The sequence below is a fragment of the Parasteatoda tepidariorum genome, chromosome 9 (assembly GCF_043381705.1).
Source record: "Parasteatoda tepidariorum isolate YZ-2023 chromosome 9, CAS_Ptep_4.0, whole genome shotgun sequence".
Taxonomy (NCBI): domain Eukaryota; kingdom Metazoa; phylum Arthropoda; class Arachnida; order Araneae; family Theridiidae; genus Parasteatoda; species Parasteatoda tepidariorum.
The window spans coordinates 2,140,843-2,158,812 of record NC_092212.1 but is presented as its reverse complement, the minus strand read 5'-3'; the positions used below and the strand labels follow the sequence as shown (position 1 = coordinate 2,158,812).

Here is a 17,970-nt window from a genome sequence, read left to right as displayed (position 1 = left end):
TACTATTTCATATTGTTTTACAACACATGGTTTTAGCCCTCTGGTGGGAAAGACTTTAAAACAAAACTTACAACAGTTACTTTTCTCAACAACTGAAATTTAGAATAGTGTGATTAAGAAAAATATGTGAACTGTTTGCAATTTCAAAATAATATTGAAATGTACAGGTTTAGAATTTTCTACAGTGAAAAGTTTTCGGAACTTCAGTAGTCAAAAAAGTATACAAAAACTAGACGTTAAGAACGTATCCAATGAGCGAGCAAAGCAAGCATTGGATTGCGCAGCAATCCGAAATGAACTGTGAAAGCAGTTCCGGGGGTTGGTGAGCGCCAGCGAGCAGGGGGCGAAGCCTCCTAGTATAATTATATTTCTATAAAACATTGGAAAATTTCAACGGAACATCGGTCGAAACTTTATAAAATTGCAATGAACCTGATATGAGCAAAATTAATATTCCCAATAAAAGGCGTTTTGAATCGAAACAAAAATTAATGGAGTAAGCACAGAAAGAAAAGGAAAAAAAAACAAGTAACTTCTTCGTTAAGCTTGAATATCCTCAGATTTAGGCGCAACGAATTCTTTAATAGCAGTTAGATACTGTCTAAATCTATCATGAATTGAATCTGTGTACCTACATCGCCACATAAATTCGGCGAAATACGAATCGAAAATGGCGTCTGTGGTACCAGACTGGGGATAAAATTTTTTCTAAAGTCCTTTTTTATGACTGCCCACATACCTTCGATCTTATTGACCAGAGGCAAAAGTAACTTTAGCAGCCGCTATCCAACGTAGAACTAACGGACCTCTGAAATTACATATACCGTTGCACATTTAAAAATATCGCTAAAATTTAAACCAATCAGAATCACTCTCGGGTTTCAACATCGCCCAGCTTGGCGATCAACAGCGATCACAACTTGGCGAGAATCAAGGGGTACCCTCAGGGCTGAAAGCCTATATATAGCTAGACGGAAAAGAGCAAAAACTGGTACGAAAGGCATTTCATTGTAGCATTTTTTTCAAGAAACATTACATTTCTGTAACTACCGTAATTTTTATACAATTTTAGCATATATAAAAAACAGCTTCTTTCATTACAGAAAAGAAGATATGGCCGAATAATTGAAATAAAGAGTAGTTTAACTCCTCCCGAAAACATGTTAAAACAGAAATGGGTTTACTACCAGCTTTTCCTCTTTTCCGTCTCGCTTTCACCCATAGGCACCCTCAAATATAGTCTACCCAAGTTTGGCTCTGCCACGCGGGATACGGACATTAATCTCCGTCTAATGCCCTATAGTAATGTGCTAAATAATATTGCTTCCTCACTTTACATAAGTTTATAATACTGTTTGCAATAAAATTGCTTTATATAAGTTTACAATGCTGGTATTAAGGACCTCTGACATTTTTCAATCCTATCATATTCTCTTTATGTGATGTTGGTGCAGAAAAACTGCCGGCTAATCTCCAAGAAAACTTTAATTTTGTTCGCGCAGCAAACAAAAATGTAAATGTGTAGCAATTATCGGGGGTTGGCGAGCGGCAGAGAGCGGAGCCCCTCTAGTATATATGTTACTGTTAAAGTATGAAATCCGTTATTTTATAGAATACCTAGTTATTCCAAGAAATAACTGATCGTGTCCGTTAAAGTGTAAAACTCTCTTGTATTTCACGGTTTAACTATTTACTTCATAGAATAACGATCTGCAGCCCGTTAAAGTGTAAAATAATCTATATCATAATCATATATCTCGCACGACAAATACATTTACCTTCTACCCCTACTGCATTTATGAACTATTCAACAAAAAATGTTTTTGTTTTAGAAATAATGTTCTTTGTAACTCCAAGTGTCATTTTAGTAATCCTTGTTGTAACAAATGATTTTCTGGCACGTCTCCATAAATACCATTTATACGCTGCATAAATTAGATAAATTGTTTATTTTACACTTAAACTGTCTCTCATTAGTTTATTTATAGAATACCTAGTTATTTCATAGAATAACTAGTTAAAGTGTCAAATTAATAACATATTACACACTTTAACGGACACGATCAGTTATTTCATGGAATAACTAGGTATTCTATGAAATAACTGCATTATATACTTTAACGGTAACATATATATATTTTTTTCTGGAGTGAAAACACATGGATATTTTAATCTCCTCGGAAACAAGCTAGAATGAAATGAACCAGTTTTTGCTCCTCTTGATGTGCCCTGCAGAGCCTGGTAATAGGTCAGCTCTTGGAAATGAATTAATTTATACAGATTGTGTTAGTTACCTCCGTTGCCAGTGATGCAGGCGAATATAACCCAGGCCACTCCCACAACAAATACGGTCCTATGAACTGATGCGTAGAGTATGGCCGCATAACGAGACGACTCGTCACCAGTGGAGAAACGATGACATCCGAGAAGAGCCGACACACTCAGAATGACACTCGAACACCAGCCGATGATTACAATCCACTGAAAGTTATAACATTGTTTTTCTCAATATATTTTACTAAGGGAAGATTTCCGTATCAAGGGGTTAAAAAAGGTTTTAAAAATATTTGCAGGTTGTAGTCAACCCGGATGACGGCTACCCTTCGAGTGGGCCCCTTTTGATTCTTTTTTTCAAAGTGTCTCACGAGCCCGGAAGTCGACGTAATTTGGCAATTATGTTGGAACAGTTACCGAGACGGAAATCTTCCCTTTACAAATAATATTTGTAAAGAACGGGGTTAACTTTTTGTGCTATACTTTAGACTTAACACTGACAGAACTCATAACTATTCAGTTTCAGCAAAATAAACCTTAATAATAAAACACTTTTGATAAAAGGAGCTTCCATTTAAACCCACGTTATGAACTTTCATTCATACACCAAAAATCAAATAATAACATTTACATTTCTGCTTTTTAAATGTTTTCAAAATGACTAAAAATTCTAAGCCTGTACTTCATTACATTAAAATTTTAGTACTTTTAATTTCGCTTCCTTTTCAGAGAAAAAGTAGACGTTTTTGTAACGAAAGTTTCTTAAGAAATCGTTACTCTTTCCTGAATTTTTTTAAAACTTTTTGATTTAAGCATTTTTTTAAATTTTATAAATTTAATGTGTTATAGATTACTTTAAAAGATACTCTCTTTTTCATGAAATATATTTTGAGATTTCAGAAAAGGAAGCATTAAAAAAGGACTTGTCGGCTGAATTTCGGAACACCCTATTGCATAAAAAATTGTGCTCTTCCAAATGAATCTGGAAAATTTCGAGGTTACCTTTTTTATTTTCTCTTTTCTATATTTATGTATAGAGTAGCCAAGAATCATTCCAACGCAGTAGGGACTCAAATGTGTCAATGTTAATATATGAACTTCATCCAAAACTTTATAAACTTTTCTGAAAAATGAAATATTTTAATTCAAAATAACATATAGTGAATGAAAAATAGATTTAAAAACTAATTAATTTGCAGTAGCTGATATTAAACCATTTCTCCAAAAAATTAAGTGATGTGCGACCAAAGATTTAGCTGTAAAAATATTCGACTCATATGCACAACCCACACCTTTAATCCTGACAATTGTAAACATACGTGTTAAAAAGTAACAAGTCACGTTTTTGTAGTTTAGAGACAGATATTTCAGTCACAGATATTGCTGAAATTTTTACTTTTTATGACAGTTATGTCATATCTCGGCTTCAACCAACTTTTCAGACATGATACAGGATTGATAAATTACCAGTCTTCTATATTTTGCTGATAAGTATCACCCCTGATGATAGTTATTTTTCGATAATCGAGATAAAACCTGCGATGTCAGAACAGTTGAGCGGCTTTTTACTTTTGGGAACCTAACATAGAACCTCTATACTTTTGGTTGGTACCAGCCTTAATTCCAAAAATGATTCATAAAATTTTAGAAAGGAAAATATTTACTTACAAGTAAGAAAATATAAATTTAGGCGAAGAATTTTGACAGATTAGATCGCAATTACAAAATAAACATCTTCCCACAATCACATATCACAATATCATATCACGTTTCTTACGAAAACGCCACTCTCTTTTTAATTTCTACTACAAGTTATCCGTTTACCTCTCGTTCCCTAATTTCTCGAGATTTTAACATTTCGTTCACTCATTCTACGAGATTTTCACCTCTCGTTCCCTCATTCTACGAGATTTTAACCTCTCGTTCCCTCATTCTACGAGATTTTAACCTCTCGTTCCTTCATTCCTCGAGATTTTTACATTTCGTTCTCTCATTACTCGTGATTTTAACATCTCGTTCTCTCAATTTTCGAGATTTTCACCTCTCGCTCCCTCCTTCCTGGAGACTTTTACCTCTCGTTCGACCATTCATTGAGATTTCGTCCATTACTTTCGCTCCATATCTAACCAGCAGGAACGAGATCCTTTGCTCAGTTAGATCGTCGATAGGAATCCTTACAAATCCATTGAACTTGATGTAAAGGAAAACTTTATTGAAGCAAAAAGGAATTTAGGAATTAAAGATCTCATAACAGCATTTGGTTGCACTGATGAAGGTTGCCTTTTGAGCATCCGAAACAGCTGTCTGCATTTATAAATATTTTTCGTGCTCTTAAACGTTGTTTACCTTAGTTAGCATTTGATTGCTATGAAAAATGTTTTGAATTACAGCCTTATATTGAGGGAAAAAAGCTATTTTCTGGAATTTTCAGGAGCTATTTTAGATGTACGATCTTGATAAAAGCGAGAGATATAGATCTTCATCATCAACTCAATTCAGTTGTTCGATCTCGTTCTGTTTCAAAAATCTTTTTCGTATTTCGTCCTCTCGCTTGGCCAATCTCTTTCTTTCTTGACAACCCCAGCCTTAAATATGGTCATTGCCTCCTATAACTGGAAGACTTCTTCAGGTCAGTCCAATCTGACCATTTTGAAAGTAAACCATTTAGCACAATTTAAAAAAAAAACATCCTGTGAAAAGAATGGGGTAGCAAAGTCTTGAAATCTGTTTAATAAAGAAATATAGTTGGTTCACTTTTTAAATAATCTGCGCAGACTGCTTATAAAATATCACTTTTGACGTGATAGGCGAGGATATTACTCACTCTTTACTTTAAACTTAGTAGACGACAAAAAAGTGTCTTTATTAGTAATCGACAATAAAATTGCAGCAAACTAGCGTTCAGTGGCACTTTTAAGAAAAAAACCTCCCATCGAACGAATGCTCGGGACCGTAAAGGGTTCATTATTCATAGCAAGAATCAAATGGAAGACATGCAAAATAATAGCCCTTCATTAAGATTTTTTTTCTGCAATGGACAGGATACATCGCAGCAGAATTTTGCGCAAGATAAATAAATACAATAAGCACCAAAAAAGTGTAGAAAAATCACCCAACATAAAGCGGATGTAATAACTTACTCATCGTCTGCTGTAGATAGCTGAGCTGTGGGAGTGAGGTTGAAACGGATTGTTTGGATTCCAACTGTAATACAGGATAGCACTATGCCCATGAATAAAGCCGACATACCAATTTTTACATGCCTAGAACATATCAACTCAAGTTTACGCTTATNATTAATATTATATTATGTTTTTTTTTAATTCTGAAGAGAAACACCATAAATGGCCTTTTATTCATTTTTAAATTAGTGTCGGAGTTATTCTATTTTAAAGTTTTGGAATTTTTTTTACTATCCCGAAAGGTTAACAAAAACTAAGTATTTTTTTCTCTCCAGTGGTTTGGACAGTACCGAAGCGAAATATTTTTTTTTGATTAAAAAAAACTTTTTTTTTAATTATTTAGATTCTCCGACTTTATATTTGTTATCACTTGAGTGACGTCACGTTAGGCTATCATTTCCTGCTCTTGCCTTTAATCAATCAAAAGGAACCTATTTTCTAGCAAAACTTTGTTCAAATAATTTTTTTCTTATATTGAGATTGATTGGTAAAAAGAAATTCCTTTAGTTTATTAGAAATTCATTATTTGAAATTGAGATCCTTTTTTTCTGATGGGAAGGTGGGTGGGGTTATCAAAACTTTGTCTTCTCTAAAGAATCAGCCATGAACTTCTGTTCTTACAACTAACCGGATTTGTAAGTTCTGTGAATCGAGTGAACTCGATGAGAAATGTTCGAATGAACGAACACATAACGTACAAGATGGAATAGTTCCCCGTGTTGACTTTTCTGGACCCCACTCTAACCTATACTATTGCCCCCCGTGAAGTATTTTCCACATAATGTGTCCTTCATTGGTTCTTAAGTTATTGGCAAAAAATGAAATGTGGGTAAATAATTGCCCATCGTCATTCAAAAATTAATAAAGTTGGGGGTAAGTATACATACAACGGCCATCATAAAAAGTTTTTTAATTGGTAGGGATTTATTTTTAAACTTTTGCGATTTGAATCTTTATACTTTCATGCATTTAAAATTTAATTTCAGATTAAATATGATATGAATATGAAGATCTGGTAACCCCTCCCAGTCTTAATAATATTTATTGTTAGTGTGTTGGATTTTTGTTTAAAGTTTACTGACACATTACAATGAAACAAAACAGATAGCTATTGTATTTACAGAATTTCATTCTGGTCTAGATTAGAAAAAAGAAAAAGAAATGAAAGTTACCTTATGACTACGATAAGAAGAAAAAGAGAGAAAATGTGAAGTTGAAAATCTGCAGCCAAGTACCACGTGACCCCTGTGCACTGAAAGATAATATGACTCAGATAAAGTAATTTAAAGTTTTGCAAATCATTTCTTTTAATAAAAGAACTAGTTAGAGGCGTGGTGGCTCAGGTGATAGAGAGTTCGCTTTCCAATGAGGTGAACCGGGTTCGAATTCCAGCGATGGTGGGTCGATACGAATTCCCCTTCCGGGTTGCACCGACCACAGTGCTGACGTGAAATAGTGGTAGACGAATTATGGGTTAGAGTCCCCTTGCTGTCAGGCTAACCGTGGGAGGTTTTCGTGGATTTATTCTCCATGTAACGCAAATGCGGGTTGGTTCCTTTAAGAAGTCCTCCACGAAGGCAAATTTCTCCCGATACTTAATCCAGGAGTTACCTTGTCTTCTGGAATGGGTTCAAACTGACAAGGCAACTGAATTGAACATTCGAAGTCGTAAACACAAAATTGGATCGGCTGTTCAACGACGATTACAAAATAAAATAAGATAACTGGTTAACTACCCGTTCCTCGTATGGGGTGAACAAAGAAAGAAAATAATCAGTAAGTCAGCACTAAAGAACAGAACGAGGTTCACAATAATTATCTTAATAAATCATTTTTGAATTACTTTTATTACAATTCAATAGTTTTGTTACTTCCTGTGAAATATCTTTTCAAATACATCCTTCGTAAGTAGTCAAATAAGCATCAATACGGGTGAGGATCAGAAACTTTGCTGTCTCCCGAATATGGGTGACGCGGCAGTCAACGTGTTAAAGAGAGGTCGTAATTGGCCATCTACAAGTACATTCTTATATTTTATTCTATAATATATTAGAACAGAGAATAAAATTCTTATATTATATTTTCTTTTCTACACATTCTACATGTTTTAGATTTTAATTCGTTACTAATGAATTAAAACTTCTTCAGAAAGCGGAGCAGTTGGCATTCCTATGACTGAACAGTTTAAACACACGAGAATGAAATCTAAAATTAGGCAACCATAGTTTTAGTCTCATTTTATTTTTATATTTTATAATCGTCGTTGAACAGTCAACACCGTAGCTTTGTAAATTTGAACCCAATCCAGAAGATATGGGGACTCCTGGACCAAGTATTGGAAGAAATTTGCCTTCGTGGAACATTTTTGATGGAACTAACCTGCATTTGCGTTACATGGAGAGGAAAACCTTCCGACGGCAAGGGAACTCTAATCCATGATCCGTCTACCACTGAGGATATTTCAGGTAAGCACTGTGGTCGGTACAAGACCAGACCAAGTGGAATTCGCATCGACTAGCCATTGCTGAGATTCGGACCCCGGTTCATCTCATTGGAAGGCGAAGAAAAAAGTGGCGATTAACTAACAGTTTTTCAATCGCCTTTTTATGTGTTTAGTGGCCACGTGATCGGTGGTGACTGATCATTTTGATCTTTGCACTTACCCCTTTACGTATTCCCAACCAGTTGGAGACGTAGAGAAGAGTGGACCACCAGTACTCTCTGCAGGATTCCAATTGGTCATCTACCTGCTCAGACCAAAAAGGGCCCGAACTCACTAAGGGCAGGAAAAACACCAGTCCCATCATCAATAAGAGGGGCGGGGTTAATCTAAAAAGAATAAAATTTACTGAGTTTCCATGCATTTTTAGGGTGGGCAGAAAAATGAATATTTTTGATAGTCAATAAAAATTGTTCTTCGACATCCTGTATTCGGGAAAAATAATATAAAAAATAAATATTAATGTTTTTAGTTTGGTATTGACCTCTAAAATTTAAGAATTTCAATATCTTTTTAATTGAAATAAAAATATTACTAATTTTTGTTCTAATACCATAAACGTAAACATTTGAATATTCTTTTTAAGCATATTTAAAAGATAAACATTATTCTACAGTTTTTAGATAGCGTAAAAGATGCTAAGTTTCGAGAAATTAAGTCAAAATGTGATTTTTGTGTGTGGTTATTTTAAACATAGCAGTTTTTTTTCTTATTATTCCACTTTTACTCTTTGGTTGTAACGAAATTTTAACTTATCAGATATTAGAGTTAAAGGATTGCACTTCAATGGGCGAAACAACAGTACTGTGTTTCCGGAAAAAATTGGCTTGAAAATTTATACAAAAGACAACACGGGGAAGAGCCATTGAGAATGAGTCAGGAATCCGGAGAAATATATCTAGGACACATGACACCTGTAAAACGGCACTTTGCTGAAAATAGCTGAAAAAATGAATCAGTAATGGGGGAGAAAATTTTGCTGACGTGAGACAACGAGTCGCGGCTGGCTGTGATGATTCAGTTATAAATACTCCCCGAAAAAATGGGGGTAATTCGTAACGTTGTAATGAAGATCATTTGATTGTACCTTTTCAGAGAGTTTTCTTTTAGACATATTTTTCAACATTTTGAGGGTCTAACTTCGGAGTTTTCTAGAATCATTGGTAAAGCCTGAACTTGTGGTAGTTGTTGTTTATTGATGTCGACACTAGAACGACCCAATGGGCTACTGACGACCGCCTGGGAAAGATTCCTGAGTATGATCCGAAGACATGCCATCACAATTTTGATCCTCTGCAGGGGGGATGGCACCCCCGCTTCGATAGCCTGACGACTTACGCACGAATCTGAGCACATTAAGGTAGAACAGTTTAACGGGGACCCATACCACACACCCTCGGTCCCTTCGTAGACCAAGTAGTCAACCACCCGCACACTGACCGCAGCCAGTGATGCTTGACTCTGAACTGATTGTAAAAAATGACCTCTTATTATCTGTAAAATAGTTCAATTGGAAGAAGGTGAACTACCAAAAGTATTTACTATCAGAGCAGTACAGAACGGAAAATGCGACATGATCTCGCTGTTAGAAACGTGTTCTGACCGAGTTCTGTGACTGTATATTTCTAAAAATAATCCTATTAATGAGATGAAGTTTTATCTTTATATCCCCCAATATGGTTTGATATAAAAAACAAACATCCTATGACCTGCACAATTATTGAAAGTCATCTGCAAGAGTTTTGCCTGATGATATTGCAGATTCAGAGAAATACCTATTTTGGTAGCCCTGAGAACTTGTTATTGGCAATGGCAGAGGATGACCTACAAGAATGTTAGGAAATTATCCTATAAGAAATAATCAAGGCAAGAAATAACGCAGCACTTGAGAAACTGTAAGAGAATTTCTACGTTCCACATTAAAATTTGAAGCTTTAAACTATGAAGCGTTGATTGATAGGTAGAGCTGTACTCACTTTTTATCAGCCTCTGAAATGAAAACTGTTAGAAACAAGGACATATTGTCCCTTCTAGAAACTAGAAAATTGCTGAAATGAGAATTTTTAGATTTCTCATCAGGGGGCTGTTGAAAGGGCCATTTGGGAAGACGCAAGAGATGGGTTTATTAATAACCGTTTTTTATTCGCGAACACCAAAGTATAAATCTAACTTAATTGAAATATATAATAACCTAAATTCAAATGTATAAACAAAGTTATAGTGAATATATTATAACATTATAAATAATTTGTTACTGTGAATGATCGAAATGTGTAGTTGATCACTTCCAACGGTGAATGTTGACCATTACATAGTCGCTTTGGTAAATGTTCGAAATATGTACTAGGTCTAGTTCAGTAGCACTGCCCCGTATGGAATTTTGAGCTGTATACCCAACACTGATGTTTTTTTTAAGGCCTCTGCTTAGTATGCAATTAACCGGTACGCCCTTCATCGATGATTTTTTAAGGTCCAGTGCCCAGTATGCATTTAACCGGTACTTTGAATACTGATGTTTCGTCTAATCTATTCTCGACAGATATTAAAATATCAAGTAAATGTAATAATATCATCAAATACCAGATATCAATACATAATAATAAACGCGGCTGTGTGTGTGTCTGTTTGCCTGTCTGTCTGTCTGTAATCACAATATATCGCCCCAGAAGCATCGACCAGGCACGAAACTCGGCACATAATTGTGTTTTGACATAATGAAGAAGTATTTTTTTTCTTTTTCAGAAATGTGGATTAGTTTTTTAGTTATCAGTCATTTTGTAAGAAAATGTATGCTTTTTCGTCTTCAAAGAGCCATATTCAAAAAACTATTAAAAAATGCATATACTTTTCTCCACTCTTATAAATGTATGCTAATGCGAACCTTACAATTGAAATATTAATTTTCGACAACTTAAACCAATAATATACGAAGGAATTAATAATTTAATTGTAAAGTTCGCATTAGTTTACATTTATCAAAGTGGAGAAAAGTTTAACTTTTGTATTAAAAATGTGGCAACATATTCGATACGTAAATAGAACGCTTCGCTTTGATATATTTGTCGCTGTTCATAATTGTTATAATAAGTTTTTCTTCTTCTTTCCACGCTCTATTTTTTTTTCTTAAGCGAAGACGATAATTTTTGTAGCGATATAGAAATAGAAATTGATACCATAAAAAATTATATAGAAATAGAAATTGATACCATAAAAAATTATATAGAAATAGAAATTGATACCATAAAAAATTAATTCGTTTTCGTGTTCTTTTCATATATTTAGAATTTTAGTTTTTTTTCTTAAGCGTTGTAGCTATATAATATATAAAATAGGAATTTAAGACACAATTGCAGGACAGGAACGCTTTAATTGTCCACTAATCTTCAGATTTCCTGCTATGTTTTAAAAAACTTTATTTGTGAAAACCTTTAGCGTGGCGGTCAGCTGGCCACTTTAGCCGGCTAGTAACAAATATTTCAGACTTTCACCAAAGCGACTCTGTGATTGTCGACATTCTCCAGATTTCGGTCATTGACGGAAACATATACAAGTTGTAAATATGCAGCTGTCGTCCTTCATGGGTAGGGTTAATGGATTACCTTTTATCTTAATAAAATGTTCATATCGCCATAAAAGTATTTCAGAAAAGTGGAACGGATTCATAGAACTGGGGAACATTTTTTTAAAAAATTATTTTTCTGTTTCATGAGATTTTGTAACAGATCTTAGATATTTTCACATCACTGGAATCAGTTCTTCGTTACAAGCTTCATTTTTTTATGCAATTCAATTATACTCGTATATTCGTAACTACGATTTTTTTAAAAAATTCATTTGCATGAATTTTAGGTGGCCTCACTGCTCTGCTGCGTAGAGAGTACTAAGAAGTACATTTTGGCTTTTGGTGCGATTCGTTAAGGATGTACTTTTTTGTTGTCTAAAGTATTATTTTAAAAGGAGCAAAGAATTGTAGGTGTATATATTTAAACCTATACCTTCTTGTACAGTCAGACAACTCGACTAAAAATTTTGAGAAAGAAAAATGTTGATTTGGAACAAAAACCAATTTCAGATTTGAAATCCACACATCCGAATTAAATATGATCAAATAATGGGATACCTGCAAGTGACGTAGAGTGGGTATCTCGATCTTGATTGGCTATTGAAACGGGGCGTTTGCTGACGTTAGCAACTGTTCTTTCCATTCTATTTCAAGTAAGCCAAGCCCGTCAAGTATCCATTTTCTTAAGAGACAGATTCTAAATTCTTTCGCAAAGATTATTTCTCAAATATTTTAATTCTCACTATATTTTTACATAGAGACTAAACAGAAAGGTAGGCACGAAGCCATGTAGAACATATGCATCGAAGGTTGCCAGGTACACAAAACAAAAACATATCACGGTTACAATAAAATAAACAAACAAATAATAAATATAAGTTAAGTAAAAGACGAGAAATAATTATAATTCATTTCATTCAATGTACTGTAGGACGCTATATTTAATTAACTTATCGCTAATTAACATTCTAACTTATGTAGTCGAGGAGCTTCAACTTTAATGCGCCATTTTGCTGACATAAAGATTAGCTGGCGCTGACGTCACATATATGGGTATGGGACAGGGCTCGAAAAACCGCCCGTCCTCGGCGGTCAAAAATTCCCTGCGGACAACAAATTTCTCGAATTCGACGTCCGCGCGGACGGCCATTTTCCCGTTAATATTCGTGATACACTTTCAATTTTTGTTATCTTACAAGAGTCTAGCGCCTCACTTCTAAAATGACCCTCTAATCTAGAAATCCCGTACAGCAACATACATGGTGGATTGATGTTTTTTCCGTCTGGGAGTACTGCAGCAGTTGAAAGGGACTTTTCAGCAATGAACTTACAAAAAAAACACATTACGTAAGCGTTAAACGCAATTATGAACATCCACCTAAATGGAAAACCCCTTTCAGATTTCTGTGCAGAAATCTCTGTAAATCATAGGCTTGATTGTGGAACTGGCAAACGTCATATTTGATTCATTTAAAAAACGCAGTACCCTCGGATAAATTGACATTCCAAATAACTTGACCTTTGTCATTTAAATTATTTCATAAAAGAAATAAATTATTTCATAAAAGAAATACTAGGTTTTACTATTAGTTACCTAGTATTTCTTTTATTACTGTATAATGTAATCCTAGTAGCTACTAATTCATTGTGTGATTTATATAAATGTTTGTAATAAATAAGAAAAAATAATATTTTTATTTATTTAGAAGCGACGGGTTAGTTTAAAAGGAGGGCGGGTACATTGTTGAACAAGCCGTCCTCGGGGACGGGTAAAATTTCTGAGTTTTTTCGAGCCCTGGTATGGGAGGTCTTCTTCGACTTTTTGAAGTGGAAGAATTGAATTGCATAAATGCAACAAAAAAAATGTTGCCCAGTGCATTCTACTTGTATAAAAATGCTGATAAAATATTCGGATACTTTTTTGAAAGAAAACTTTAAACAAGTTGAAAACTATTCACCTAATGTATCGCCGTAAAGCCATCATTGGAATGTTTTTAAATCCACTCAACCTTTTTATAGATTTCATTCCTCCATAAGACATTAAGATTCCGCTGAAAATATGTAAACAAGGCTATTATTATTCATGGGCATTACATCGGAGTATATATAAACTATTAGGTAGAATTCTAATGTGTAATCAGAGCCAATTTATAACCGTTATTGAACAGCTGATTCAATTTTAGGTTACGACTTCTAATGGTCAACTCCGTAGCCTTGTAATTTTGAACTGAAACCAGAAGACAAAGGAACTCTGAGATCAAGAATTGGGAGAAATGTTGCCTTTGTGGAAAACTTTTTGGATGGAACTTACCCGCGTAAGTGTTACATTGAAAAGAAAACCACGAAAATCTCCCATGGTTAGCCTCACGGTAAAGGGGCTCTAACCCATGATCCGTCCACCACTGAGGATATTTTTATTTTACGTCTGCACTGTGGTGGGTGCCAGTCGAATGCGGAATTCGTATCGACCAGCTGGAACTCAAACCCGGTTCACCTCACCATAAGGTTAACGCTCTTCCCCCTCATCAATCATGGCTCAATCAGAACCAATTATCAAATTTACTCGTTGCAACTGAAATAAGAAAGCACTTAAAATTAGAGTGATGAGATGAGCCTTGGTGGCTCAGGGGATGCATCGTTCGAGTCCAAATCGGGTTCGAATCCCAGCGATGACTCGTCTATAAGAATTCTGCACCCGGATCGCTTCGACAACAGTGCTGACGTAAAATATCCAGAATGGTAGGCGGAGAATGGGTTAGAGTCCCTTTGTCGTCTCAACAACTCGCATAAACCACTGGAGTCCGATTTACTTGTTTGTGAAGCTGAAAGAAGCCAAAAGCAATTTCCGTCAGATAAATTGTAAACTGTTCATCATACACACATGCAATGTGAAGAACAAACTGCACACACAGTGTTACCTAAGCGTACATGTAAAGGAAACTAACTATACCACATTCTTCATCGTCATTAACCTTTATCTGATGGGTTTTTGGAACGTGACATTTGCTTATGTTAGCAACTCCATTCTATTTCGAGTAATCCAAGCCAGTCAGGTAATAATTCTCTTGCCTTGACGCATTCTACATTTTTACACAAAGATTTCAATTATTTATATTTCTTAAACACAAAGACAGGCATGAAGTCATGTGGAACATAAACAAACTAATTATTGCCAGGTACACAAAACAAAAAATATGTCATGGTTACAATAAAATACATAAACAGATAATAGTTCTAAGTTAAGTAAAAGACGCAAACGAGAGAAAATCTCATGTTAATAAATTCGATGAGTGAGAATTAACATTCTAACTTATGTGGAGAAACTTAGCTCAACTTTTTCACTATTTTGCTTATAAACGAACAGCTTGTGCCTTCGTCATAGGTCACATGTGTGGGTATTGTGATCTTCTTCTTGAAGTGCAAATACCCAATTAAGGTTAGCATTATGATAATCTAAATCAGTGTTTCCCAAACTTATGACTTTTGAGTACCCTTTCTAAATTTTTCGTAACGCTGTGTACCACTAATAAAAAAATGAATGCATTTTTTTTTTAAAAATATGTTTACTTTTCTTTTTTGATGCTAAGTTTTCGGTAAGAAATTATATGTTAGGGATAAAAGTTTATTTTTATAAAAATAATCGAAATAAGTAGAATTTATTAAACCTTTACTATAAAAAAATTGCGCAAAAGTTATAAATCACAACTGACTGTTGATACCACTAATTATTAACTGTTACTGTTAACTGTAACTCTGCAAAAAATAGCCAAAAGAAAAATACGCAATCGTAAATTGTCTTGGCTGTCTTTGTTTGTATTAATTGTAATAAATTTTTTTGAAATTTTCGTTTGTTGCAAGATATTTCGCATAAGAAAGTGTACCCCACTAAACTGTTCCCGTACCCCTGGGGGTATGCATACCACACTTTGGGAAACACTGATCTAAATGATCAATGTAGAGATTTTGCTTCAGTTATTTTTCCAGGAATTTTATTTTGAGCTTCTCCAGGTAGGTGATGCGTCCTTTCGAACTGAGAAGTAGAGTTTGATTTCCATTTTGGAGTTTTGAAGGAAAATTTGCAGTTTGTGACACATTCTGTTTCTGCTTTATTCATGATTGATTTCACACGATTTTTCGAATTGAATTTTCTGTTTTTATCAGACAAAGACATTTTACTCATTTGACAATAGGGATAGTTCTGTTACAACTCGGTTTTTTTGGGCGGATAATTTTAATTTCATGTTGGACAATTAGATGTTGAGATTTTTGCTACTTAATATTAAAATTCCTTAACATTCTTTGCCGACCGGACTGTATAGGGGTCAAGGAATTGGCCTTGCATCAGACAGGTTCTGGGTTCAAATCCCGGACAAGGCATGGATGTTCTTTCATTCTCTGTATTTTCTGTGGGAGCAACGTTGGCCCACCTAATCGGGTGCCCATGAAAGAATAGCCTACAAATAAGCTTCCAGTCTAGGCACCTCTTTCGTTCAATTTTTCTTGGAGTTGGGCAACATTAAAATATTGGAATTTTAAAATATAATTATATAATTATTATAATATTGGTAAGATTGGAATTTTTGGACTTCACGATAATTAAAGTGTCATCGGCATAAGTCGCAGTGATTCTGTTAACGTCCTGTCTGGATATGTAGTTGCATTTCTGTCGTCTGCAGGGCGGACTGCGCAGAAATTTTTATTAAATATTTAACATTTAATAATTCTCGAATTAATTTTAGAATGTTAAATACTTTAATTCCCTCGTACGACCAGTGCACTTCTTTTACATATCTTCGTAATTTCAAGCTTCTAAACTTCGCAATAAAGCAAAATGCAACGTAAAAGTTGAACACCCAAAACAGCGGAGGCGGCACTTTTGATTTATACAGAGAGATTTTAAGTACTTTAAAACATAGTTGCGATGCTTTTCTAAAAATGTTAATACATAAATAATAGCATCGCTCTTACCTAATCAAAAAGAATGGCTCCACAGCCATCCATCCGTTGCTGATGAATTCAAATTGCCATGACGCAAACCAGTTTTGCATCACCTTTTGGGATTCTGGGGCAGAAAAAAACAGCGAAAATGTTAAAATGAATATTTTAACATATCAAAAATTAGCAATGCTAGGAAAACAAAATTGGAAACATGCTGTATAAAGATATTGCCCAGTCATTGATTTATGTCATCAATGAGCGAAAGTTCTGTTTGTCATTGAGGAGCTATACATTTCTTATATTGCACATTACACAAACCAGTTTTGCACCACCTTTTAGAATTCTGATACAAAAAAAGTGAAAAATGACTATTTTAAAATATAAAAAATACACGCTTTAACAATGCTAGAAACAAATTGCAAACATGTTGTATAAAGCCATTGGTCAGTCATTGATTTACGTCATGAAAGTTCTTTTTGTCATAGGGGGGCCATACATTTCTTATGTATCTATATAATACATATTATCATATACATGATGATGACAAAATAAATTGATTATATATGCCACAATTTCATGATAGTATATTATATATGTTACCTTGAATGACGGAAACCAAGAGAATGTCTACATTCACCGGTGAATGTCAATAATCACATAGTCGCTTTGGTGAATGTCTGAAATATTTGTTGTTATTCCTGATTTGATATTAATTTATCCGTCGATATTATTATATTTGCTTGATATTTTAATATCTGCCTATGAATACTGATGTTTCGTCTAATCAGACGAAACATCAGTATTCATAGTACCGGTTAAATGTACACTGGGCAGTGGCACTTGACCTTATAAGAACATTGATGCAGGGAATACCGGGCAGTGGCACTGATCCTTAAAAAAAACATTGATGTAGGGCATACCGGGCAGTGGCATCACTAGAGCTGGTATATATTTCGGACTTTTACCAAAGCGACTATGTGATTGTCAACATTACGGTTTAATTTTAATAACTGTGTATAAAAAGTACTTTTGTGCTTATATATAGGTTCAAATATTTCGATACTTACTGAGTAAATCGAAGTTCAACAAAACATAGCTGTGTCCAAGTATGATCCAGCACATACTTAAAGCTCTAACTCCGTGGATACATTTCAATTCACTCGATCCACCAGATGGCGCTAGAAGACGACCCAGGTTGGAGGAAAGAGAAAATGCTTGAAATACTTTCCTCCACTGCGCTGTAAAATAAATTGCAATTTTTCTCATCTCTGTGAAAAATTTCTAAAATGGAATAAAGTTTCTACAGATATTGGGAAGAAAAAAGTTAGTATTAAATCGAAGGGAGGCTCTAAAATATTTAAAACGCCAAAAACTTTTTTTATTAAATTTTTTTAACAATTGGGTACTTCAAAAAGAAGAAGAAGGAGAGCAAAAATACCCACACATGTTATCTATGACGTCAGCTGATCGTTTATAAGCAAAACGGCATGTTTCTCCCCATAAGTTAGAATGTT

The 17,970-nt window shown here is 34.6% G+C and overlaps 1 protein-coding gene across 1 annotated transcript in view; it reads right to left on the bottom strand.

Moving 5' to 3' along the window:
* The window catches only part of LOC122270048 (O-acyltransferase like protein-like), a 64,657-nt gene that overhangs the window by 14,582 nt on the left and 32,105 nt on the right, over nucleotides 1–17,970 (bottom strand). The window contains exons 8-15 of the mRNA XM_071185293.1: nucleotides 17,524–17,694; nucleotides 16,487–16,580; nucleotides 13,477–13,569; nucleotides 8,120–8,285; nucleotides 6,629–6,708; nucleotides 5,415–5,537; nucleotides 3,277–3,397; nucleotides 2,295–2,481 (exon numbers count right to left, since the gene is read on the bottom strand). Of these exons, the coding sequence (XP_071041394.1) occupies nucleotides 2,295–2,481; nucleotides 3,277–3,397; nucleotides 5,415–5,537; nucleotides 6,629–6,708; nucleotides 8,120–8,285; nucleotides 13,477–13,569; nucleotides 16,487–16,580; nucleotides 17,524–17,694 (1,035 nt within the window). The remainder of the gene's footprint in view (nucleotides 1–2,294; nucleotides 2,482–3,276; nucleotides 3,398–5,414; nucleotides 5,538–6,628; nucleotides 6,709–8,119; nucleotides 8,286–13,476; nucleotides 13,570–16,486; nucleotides 16,581–17,523; nucleotides 17,695–17,970) is intronic.